General features: G+C 33.7%; 3 protein-coding genes across 4 annotated transcripts in view; all 3 read left to right on the top strand.

Moving 5' to 3' along the window:
* Window positions 1–8,396, top strand: part of LOC107617635 (serine decarboxylase 1-like) — a 59,642-nt gene extending 51,246 nt beyond the window's left edge. Inside the window, exons 1-6 of one of the 2 annotated variants that reach the window (XM_016319445.2) lie at window positions 4,594–4,669; window positions 5,355–5,659; window positions 6,521–6,752; window positions 6,833–7,026; window positions 7,111–7,247; window positions 7,600–8,396. In XM_016319445.2, the coding sequence (XP_016174931.1) occupies window positions 5,380–5,659; window positions 6,521–6,752; window positions 6,833–7,026; window positions 7,111–7,247; window positions 7,600–8,172 (1,416 nt within the window). In that variant the 5' untranslated portion in view covers window positions 4,594–4,669; window positions 5,355–5,379 and the 3' untranslated portion in view covers window positions 8,173–8,396. Of the gene's footprint in view, window positions 1–4,593; window positions 4,670–5,354; window positions 5,660–6,520; window positions 6,753–6,832; window positions 7,027–7,110; window positions 7,248–7,599 lie in introns of those variants that run through there. The other variant, XM_016319446.2, reaches the window with a different exon arrangement.
* Window positions 1,320–2,169, top strand: LOC107615853 (cationic peroxidase 2-like). Its single transcript, XM_021111978.1, has 2 exons — window positions 1,320–1,776; window positions 2,008–2,169. Exons 1-2 carry the CDS (start codon window positions 1,405–1,407, stop codon window positions 2,167–2,169), a joined length of 534 nt encoding a protein of 177 aa, XP_020967637.1. The 5' UTR covers window positions 1,320–1,404.
* LOC110262372 (cationic peroxidase 2-like) lies at window positions 2,420–2,875 on the top strand. Its single transcript, XM_021111977.1, has one exon. It carries the CDS (start codon window positions 2,420–2,422, stop codon window positions 2,873–2,875), a length of 456 nt encoding a protein of 151 aa, XP_020967636.1.

The raw sequence follows: 10,919 nt of genomic DNA, 5'->3' as shown, positions 1-10,919 counted from the left end.
GTAACCCTCCACCCGCTTCTTCATGCCCCTCTCTTCATGGTCATCATTATCATCATCAACAGATTTTATCAACAACAACAAATTTCATCAAAAATCCAGAAATTCAAATTTCAGCAAGAACAAATTTTATCAACAACAAATTTCATCAAAAATCCAGTTCACAGAAGAAGAAGAAGAAGAAGAAGAAGAAGAAGCGGTGGTGCGGTGCGGTGCGGTGCGCCAGGACGGCAGGGCGGCGGTACGGTGGTATGGAGAAGGAGAAGGTCGTGCGGTGGTGCGGTGCGGTGCGACAGGACGGCAGTGCGGCGGTGCAGTGCGTTGCGGCAGGACGGCAGGGCGGCGGTGCGGTGCGGTGCGGTGCGGTGCGGCAGGACGGCAAAGCAGCAGGGCAGGGCGGCGGTCTCCCTTCTCTCTCCCCTCCTCCCCCCCTTTTCTTTCTCTCCCCAGTCCCCACCCCCTTTTCTTCTTTATTTATTTATTTATTTATATTTATTTTATTTTATAATTTTTTAATAATGAAGGGTAATTTAGTAAAAAAAATAAAATTGAAGTAAAAAAGGACGATTTTATAACGTTTTGTAATGTTGAGGATGATTTTAATAAAAAAAAAAAGGTCGAGGACGATTTTGATTTCGACCCCAGACCTTGGAGACGAAAAAAGTACTTATCCCGCTAAAATACTAGCATGGAATAACACTCAATTCAAGTTTATCAACATAATAAAACAGGTTATTTTTCTTTGGAAAAATCGTATTAGTATAAAAAAAATGAAGATATACAACTGATATGGATCTAGTGTTAAAGCACTTGTGATTTTTTGCTTCTTTCCTTTTAACTTTGGAGCTAGCCTTTTATATTTCATCCTCTTTTTTAAATAAAGTGTGTAGTTTATTTCAATGAATTCTTCACACGTTAACAACAATTTTTTTTTGACTGAATATCTATTGTATAACATGTATATAATATGTCCCATCCAATGCAGCAAATAAACTTTGATCTTTACTCATTAAGTAATTACAAGATAGTAACATAACTACTCTCCGCTCAAATTATTATCCATCTATAAGTAACTACCTATACTCATCAGCAAGGGAAGAATACTTAACCTAATCTCATCTAATTTCATCTCACATGATCCTTAACCTAATATCTCTTACAATCCATAATTGACTTTATCGTCAAAGTAGCTAGAACTAGAAGTACGCCTTACACTATTCAAGACTACAAACTTGGAACTAAAAAAGTAACAACAAATTCCATTTTAGTTAATATTTGATTATAAAAGATTCTATTATATTATCATCATCCAATTCCCATGCATACGGGTTATTAGCTTAGCATCCTCATCATATACATATAATAAAGGAAATAATAATTATTACTTGAACTTAATTAATTACCAAAATGGATGTTGTTTTCATCAAGAAAAGGTTCATTATGATTGCCTTATTGTGTATTGGCAAGGTACCGTTCTATGTGACTACATGTCCAAAAGCCGAGTCCATTGTCAAGTCCATGGTTCAATCCCATCTTAACTCCGACCCTGCTCTAGCTGCTGGCTTACTCAGTATGCACTTCCATGATTGCTTTGTCCAAGGTTGTGACGCTTCTGTCCTCGTTACCGGCTCTGCCACCGAGAAAACAGCATTTGCAAACCTCGGACTTAGAAGATTCGAGGTCATTGATGACCCAAAGACACAACTCGAGGCTGCATGTCCTGGCGTTGTGTCTTGCGCCGATATTGTTGCCCTTGCTGCTCGCGACTCCGTCCTCCTGGTATATATACACAACAATAATAAAATAAAATTTTAAAGCAAAGATAAAAATTTACGTACAGTTAATTTTAAGTGAAGTTGATAGTTGAGAGTTATTAGATGATAATTTAGTTAAACCTGTCAAATCATCTGCTAATTCTTAGCTATCAACTTTACATAAAGACATCTGTACGTGAGTTTTTAGCTATTTAAAACGAACAAGTAACAATATTGACAATATTTTTGTTTGTAGAGCGGTGGATTGAGTTGGCAAGTGCCTACCGGACGTAAAGATGGTCGTGTGTCACAAGTTTCGGATGTTAACAACTTGCCTGCACCTACGGACTCTGTTGATGTTCAAAAACAGAAGTTTGCAGCAAAGGGCCTCAACACAAAGACCTCATTACCTTTGTAGGTAATCATACTAAGATTATATTATATTTGTTAGAGATATAATTATATATATAATTTTTTTGTTAGTTTAAATTTTTGAACCTTTGAAAGAAATCATTTTGTGGGGTATATAGTATTTGTTACAGATTAAATTTATTGATTTAAAAAAAAATATTAAACAAATAAAAAATTTCTATCCAAATTTAACGCAAATTTAAAAAACATGTTTGTACAAAAAGTTTGATATGGTTAACTGAAAAAGTTTGATGAGTATGTGGACAGGAGGACATATGATAAGTATCGCAGCATGCCAATTCTTCAGCAACAGATTGTACAACTTCATCGGAAATGGACTTGATCCTTCCATTAACCCTTCATTTGTTCCGCAACTACAAGCACTCTGCCCTCAAAACAGTGGAGGTAGCAACCGTGTTTCCTTAGATACCGGAAGCCAACTGAAATTTGATACTTCTTACTATGCTAATTTGAGGAATGGACGTGGAATTCTTGAGTCAGATGAGGCACTATGGAATGATGCTTCCACGAAGATGTTTGTGCAGAGATACTTAAGCCTAAGAGAGATGCTTGGCTTTTCTTTCAGCCTTGAGTTTGGAAATTCTATGGTTAAGATGGGCAACATTGGAATCAAGACTGGTGCTGATGGTGAAATTCGCAATATTTGCATTGTTCTGCTTTTAACTGACTACTTCAATCAAATAAATGTGTAGCTTAATAGTATATGTGTTTTCATTTGCAAATCATCAAAAGTGTATGTATAATATCTTTTTATTTTTTTAAAGAAAAAAAAAGAAAGTTTTCGCTGGTCATTGATGATCAAATATTTCTCGTGTGAAATGTTACAGCCAAATGTAATTGATGAATGGAGTGAACAATGGATGCTTTTTATTTGCTTATTTTCAGGTACTCTTATGTATCTTTTTCCCTGTAGATTTGTTTAGAGTATTATTACACATTATTATTATGCCTATTATTATATTAGTATGTTTTAATTTGCACATGTAAATGATTAGAAAAATTATATGACGAGATGAATCTACATATACTGAACCAAATGATATGAATATTTACTATTAAATATTAAGTATTAAGTTAATAAATAACGCCTAACATTTCATTTTCAAAATATTTATTCTTTTTGGTTTTTTGTTCGTCGGTAGCTCTGATGGTTCATGGATATATATATATATATATATATCATGGATTGTTCTGGGGATAAACGTAAATGGTTCAATTATTTTAAATAACTTTAAGTAATTTATATATCAATTCCGCTACGTTACTAACAACATTTTTGCTAACTTCTCTCAACTCTGATTTATAACGGTATTTAATGAAAGTGTTTTTGTAGATGTGTCTAATAAAAATATTTTTTTATGGCTGTGTCTAATAAAAATGTCTTTATAGATATATTTCTTAAATGTGTCTCTTTATACATGTGTTTAAAATATAATAATTAATTATTGTTGATAATAAGTTGACAGATAGTATATTAGTACCCTATATTTTTCCTTTATATATATTGTTGTTTTTATTTGAAGTGTGGCCAAATTAATAAATTACACTTTTATACAAAGCATCTTCATAAAAAAATGTTTTTTGCATCTTCGTTTGAGTAGCTCCCATTAATATATACTAAATGAATAAGTTTATGTTTTTTTAATCATTCTAATATTACATATAATAGTTATCCAATGCCATGCAGCTGCAGGTTACAGCTAGCCCTTTAATGAATTTATTGATGAGTTTATGAATTGCTGATGTAGATCAGAATTTTGATCTGCAATGGTTCAATAGGCCTAATTCCCGGCCAGTTTTTAATTTATAGAAGTTACGCGTAAATAATAATGATATAAGTCTTTCCGATGGAGTAGTTTAGCATTATTGAGTCTTTTTCCTTTGTCACTTGTTTTGTATACAGTAATAAGTTTAATGGGAAGTGATAACAATAACAGATAATAAATAGTGACGACAACGACCCACCATTATTCCCCAAATTCATAAAACTTCTAAAACTTGAATTTGAATTTCACTTCTTTCTGATCGTATCTATGAAGTGGACATGGCTAGAGCAAGGTTAATATATATGTATGGTAGTATAACGATAAATAATGTCTGAGAGATAATAAAAAATTAGTATAAATAATTTAAAATTATTTATTTAATATTTATTAATTATCGTTAGAATAATTGTATAATTTTAGATGTAATATATATGTAATTTGAATATTATGTGTATAAAATTATAAATATTATGTTATATAAGATAATTTTAGATATTATTTTTCTAACATTACCAAATTAATAAAGATACTATGGGCACACGTATACATATTAGAGTAAAACAATATTAGTGTGGAAGCGTGTGACTTAGTCTCTAACGAAAGCAACTAGCTAATAACTATAAATGGCAGCATTCACCTCGTTGCTCTGTCTCTGGCGTCCCCCAATTTTCTCGTATCATCATTTTTCTTTGTCCCTTCTTTCACGAATCTCACACTCCGGTCTGTGATTCTTCTTCTCTTAGATCTATTTCCTCATTCTCTTCTCAACTCACTCTTTTTTTCATGTTACGACATTTTTCTCTATCTCGTTCTTCATTTTTCCCTGTCGCTATTTCGTTTCTATGAATTTTGTGGATTTAGCTGTACTTTGAAGATTCCCTCTTCAAATTTGCATCGTACTTACCTGAGTTAGTAAGTTTAGATATTTAAATCTTGCTTTCTAAATTTGATTACTTTAATCATACACTTTTGTGCTGCGTAGAATTTATCCATTTCGGAAATTGTGCAATGCATGTACAGTGTGTTTTGTTTTGTTTTGTTTTGTTTTGGTCATCTTCTTTTGGCAATTATTTTGACATTAAAAAGTGTACTGTAGAAATATTAATATATTGAGCAATAATGAGTGCTACAGAAATAAGGGATCAAAGATTTGTACGTCTTTCCATAAATCTCTGTGATCTTCATTTATGTCATAATTTTTATATTTTGTATATAAATGACTCAAGTAATGTATATGAAAATTTTGTGTGAGTTTCCTGTATTGGTAGTAATCGTGATTTGGTCTGGCATCCTTTTTGTGTATAGAAATTGGAAAATGCTTTCACTAGAAGAAAAATATGGATGGCTGCTTTATTTAACCATGGACTTTGTTGCTCAATTCACTCCTGGACTCCATCTTTTACAGTTAATCTTGTGTTGCGAGCAGCAAAATGGTTGGAAGTGGCCATTTGGACGTCAACAGAACAGTTGAACCATTTTCCGAGGATTTTGATGCGTCAGCTGTGATCAAAGAACCAGTGCCATCCACAGTTGCAGAAAGTGAGAAAGTGAAAAGAGCTATAGTACTGGGAAAAAATGTTCACACACTGTGTCTAGAAGTTACAGAACCTGATGCAGATGATGAGATTACTGGAGAAAGGGATGCTTATATGGCAAGTGTATTGTCCAAATACAAAAAATCATTGACTGAAAGGACAAAACATCATTTAGGTTTGACAGCATTTGCTCTTTTAATCTTACTGCTTTCTTGATTGCATTTACCTTGTTGCATTTAGCACAAAGCAAATGCTTCATGATAGGATATCATCGTTGCTTTTGTTTGTTCCAACTAGTATTTCTGTAATTCTATTCATTTCTATGCAACGTTCAGCCCTGTGATTTCTGATTTGACATACAAGAAAATTTGTTAACTTGATGGTAATACCAACCAAGCATCAGTGCACACACAATACTTGGCACCAACTTATACTACATGTTTAATCTCACCTGCTTTCCTGTTATCCTATGTTTGCCTAGTATTCCAACTGCTGAGTTTTTATTGCTACATTTTCTAATTATCCAGGTGGTTTCATTTGAACGCAACAAATATAATGTAATATTTTTTAATTTTTTCTTAAAAAAAAACAAAGTGCGTAAAAATCATAATTGAGATTTGATAGTTTCGGTGCATACAAACTTGTTCGTTGTCCAACCCACAATATACGTTTTAGTTATCCTTCATTTGTAGTTGAAATTGTTTAATGTTTAATGTTTTGGTGAAGAATGAGATGCATTTGAGGTTGTGCCTGTGTGAGGAAGTACATCAAGATTCAATCATGTATAACAGAAGAAGTCTTTCTATCTATTACATGAAGAGTGCTTTTTTCACTAGTTAGAGGGAAACAAAAAATGTTTAGGATCCATTACGGTTCATTAATGCATCTATATTATTTTGGCTTCCATTTTGTGCAAAAATTATCTAGAAGATGTGTAGCTTTTCAAGGCCCATATTCATTCTTTTAACCTATAGAGTTTATAGGCTATCTCATATAGTCATATACTCATATGTAATATGTGAACAATCTATGCCAGGTTACCCCTATAATTTGGATTTCGACTACGGTGCACTCTCTCAACTTCAGCACTTCTCCATAAACAACCTGGGAGATCCATTCATTGAAAGCAATTATGGAGTCCACTCCCGGCAGTTTGAAGTTGGTGTTTTGGACTGGTTTGCCCGGTTATGGGAAATAGAAAAAGATGAGTACTGGGGCTATATGACAAACTGTGGTACTGAAGGCAATCTCCATGGCATCCTAGTTGGGTTAGTTTTAGTTTGACTTTGTTCAATATTTTGTAAATTTGGAAAGAACACGATTATATTGTTAAATATGACATTTGCAGGAGAGAGGTCCTTCCGGATGGAATTTTGTACGCTTCACAAGAATCACATTATTCTGTATTTAAAGCTGCACGCATGTACAGAATGGATTGTGTGAAGATTGCAACTCTTCATGCCGGAGAGATTGATTGTAACGATTTCAAGGCCAAGCTGCTTCTTCACAAAGATAAGCCAGCTATTGTAAATGTGAACATAGGCATGTTTCTTTATATCTATTGCCCTTCCTCTCCCGCCCTTTTTTTACTTTGCTGATTTGACTCATACATACGGAACTTTGTAGGTACAACTGTCAAAGGAGCAGTGGATGATCTTGATCTGGTGATAAAGACACTTGAAGATACTGGATTTTCACGTGACAAATTCTACATCCATTGTGATGGGGCCTTGTTTGGTCTCATGATGCCTTTTGTGAAACTTGTAAGTTTCTCTGTTCACAGTACCAGAAATCTTTAAACCTCAGACATGTGCTGTTGAAGTCATATTTGCTATCCCTCTGTTATCTAATTGGAACTCCTATGTATTATTCTACTTTTGTTGTAATTCATTGTTTTTCATGTCAGCAAATAGCATTTTGGTTCTTGCACATAACCTTGTCTATGCTATTATAGCTCATTGTTGTTTGTCTTGCATTTAATAATTTACAAGTTTAATTGCTTGCCAAAACAAGATTTGAGACCAATTCCTTTAGTGATGTACATCTTACCATCTTATTTTTTAGTTTTTTTTATGTAAGCAATGATGTTGATTATTCTGTATTTTGCAATATCAGGCACCAAAAGTCTCTTTTAAGAAGCCCATTGGTAGTGTTAGTGTTTCTGGCCACAAATTTGTGGGGTGCCCAATGCCTTGTGGTGTTCAGATAACAAGGTTGGAGCATATCAATGTTCTTTCCAATAATGTAGAATACCTTGCTTCTAGGGATGCCACAATCATGGGTAGCCGGAATGGCCATGCTCCCATATTCCTTTGGTATACCCTTAACCGGAAAGGATACAGAGGTTTCCAGAAAGAAGTACAGAAATGCTTGAGGAATGCACACTACTTCAAGGACCGCCTTAGGGAGGCCGGAGTTGGTGCAATGCTTAATGAGCTGAGCAGCACAGTTGTGTTTGAGAGGCCACATGATGAGGAGTTTGTACGGAAGTGGCAGTTGGCATGCCAGGGAAACATAGCACATGTGGTGGTGATGCCAAACGTCACTAAGGGCAGGCTTGATGATTTCCTGAACGAGCTTGTGGAGAAGCGTGCTCAATGGTTTAAAGATGGCAAGTTTCAACAATATTGCATTGCCTCAGAAGTGGGTGAAATCTGTTGTCTTTGCCCTTTGCATAAGAGCAAGTAAAAGTTGTAACAGGTTCCAATCTTAGGTTCAAGGTTTTAGTTGGTTTATGGTGGGGAATATATATATCCATGTTTTATCGAGATTTTGATGTACTTGATAACCTATCGGTTTTCCTTTTTATTGACATTTTTATTTGCACTTGATAGCAACTAGTTCTTAGAGAATTTTAGATTTGTCTTGTTATCAACATTCATTCAGAAAACTTATTCTTTAGCTATCTTATATATTAACTATTTAGCAGAAATAAAACAAACTATTGATAGTGGATTAAATTAAATTATCATACTTTAAACATTTTGTAAGCATAAAATATTATAAAAATCACTTGAGAATTAAAATGTTAAAATTTATTCTTAAGAAACTAATTATTATAATTTTATAGAACATCATTTGAGAATCAAAATTTCAAAATGCGCATCTGTTAAAATACTAGCATGGAATAACACTCAATTCAAGTTCATCAACATAATAAAACAGGTTATTTTTCTTTGGAAAAATCGTATTAGTACAAAAGAAAAATGAAGATATACAACTACATGGATCCAGTGTTCATCAATTACACAGCCTTGTTTTGCGTCAAATCTAAATTGTGGACACTACAGTGTAGCAGTGAAAAACTTGCTTCCAAATTCTAATAGTGTGTATAATTCATAAGTCTCAGATTGCACATGAAAGCAAATCACCTCTGATTTTTTGCTTCTGTCCTTTTAACTTTGGAGCTACTCATTTATATTTCATCATCTTTTTTAAAGAATAAAGTGTGTAGTTTATTTCAATGAATTCTTCATACATTAACAACATTTTTCTTTTTTTGACTGAATATCTATTGTATAACATGTATATAATATATTAATATGTCCGATCCAACACAGCAAATAAACTCTGATCTTTACTCGTCAAGTAATTACAAGATAGTAACATAACTACTTTCCACTCAGATTATTAGCCATCTATAAGTCACTACCTATACTCATCAGCAATGGAAGGATACTTAGTCTAATCTCATCTAATTTCATCTCACATGATCCTTAACCTAATATCTCTTACAATCTATAATTGACTTTAACAGGAGTATCTAGAAGTACGCCTTCCACTGTTGAAGACTACAAACTTGGAACTAAAAAAGTAAAGACAAATTTCGTTTCAATAATGCCAGGGAACCAAGATGGTTCCAGCAAAATACCAGCAAAATGCCTCTGGATGAATACAAAATCTCTACGTGGATGTTGCTTATGCTAGGCATTAGGATGTTTCTTTCCTTTGTAAATTGGATGGTTCTGAATCTTTTTTCTGATTTATCATGTTTTAGGCATTTGGAGAGGGAAGGATGGTGAAGGGACGGAAGCTAATTGAATCAGTTTCTGTGATTCACGTTGAAATGATACTGAACGTATCTCCTCCTAATTTGAATGTGGTAAAACATTTAATAACCAATCTTTTAAATCATAAATAAATAAAACTAATTACTATATTTATAATTAATTAAATTGTTCTATTTTTGGCTAATTTAAAATTGGTTCCATATACTTTTTCATTTCGTTTTAGTTAATATTTGATTATAAAAGATTCCATTATATTATTAATTTACTAATTCGACCAAAATTTATGCACGTAAAAAAGATGTGACATTTTATTTCTCTAGTCACAATTGCTGCTGATTATATATTGTGTCACAATCTAATTGTAATGAGATTGACTTTGGTGATCCTTTTCTTCTAATAAAAAAACAAAGGAAAAGTATAGGTAACTAACGATATTTTTAAACAATGTGTGAATAATGTGAATTAATAGGGTTAAAAGAGTAAATTAATCTTAAATTTAATTAGTAGCATTAAATTAGGATGTAGTGTATTTTTATTTGATTGGTAGTTATTTATATTATTCAAATTAGTCATTCTTTATCTAGCACTTCCAAAAACAAATGGCCTGTGGATTCCGTGTGGAGAACACGTACCAAGGTTTTTTATTTTTTACTTTCAAAATGCTCAATTAATGAATGCATGATGCAAGACTAAACGATGGGTATTTGGCATATTGGATATGTTTAATGGACGGTCATGGTTAGAGAACATAACGTGTTGCTTAATGAGTAAACACTCAACCCGGTCCCTGTCCATTTCTAATTAGGACAACGCGATTCCTCACAAAAAAACTAACCCACGCCGGTCCCTATCTATGCAAAAAATCACTCATCGCGCCCCCTCCCGTTTATCCCCCGTCCATAGTTGACGGAAAAAGCTGATGTGTCACTTACCGGCGCTGATCTAGCAGTTAGGCCAAAGTTAAGTGCCAAGTTGGATAAGTGGGAATGGACAGGGGTCGATTTGTCCCCCTGTCACATTAAAAAATGACGTCGTTGCTAGGTTAATAAGAAGCAAACGTTTCTTTCATCATTTCATTCCCCAACCTCTGCACAAAATATTCATAGTCTAAACAAGAAACCCTAGGAGACCATGGTTGGAAATGGAGAACGTTGTGCATCCTCCAACCTGCGAGCTGGTGATAGTTGGAGTTATAGCATGAACTCTAATGAGAGTATTGTAGGTAGAAGGAAGAAGAGATGGGTCTCCCCAAAATGCTGTTGCGGGTCTGATGCTGTTCTGTTCATATCTGGGACCAAAAGTAATCCGAATAGGTTATTCTTACGGTGCCCTAAATTCAAGGTATGTTCATGTAAAATTTTGTGTTGAATGTACAAAAATTCTATATTTAGTTCCAGGTCTGTTCATGGTTTTAACCTTTTTGTA

The sequence above is a fragment of the Arachis ipaensis genome, chromosome B09 (assembly GCF_000816755.2).
Source record: "Arachis ipaensis cultivar K30076 chromosome B09, Araip1.1, whole genome shotgun sequence".
Taxonomy (NCBI): domain Eukaryota; kingdom Viridiplantae; phylum Streptophyta; class Magnoliopsida; order Fabales; family Fabaceae; genus Arachis; species Arachis ipaensis.
The sequence above is the reverse complement of the archived record's forward strand: the minus strand, read 5'-3'. Positions and strand labels throughout refer to the sequence as shown.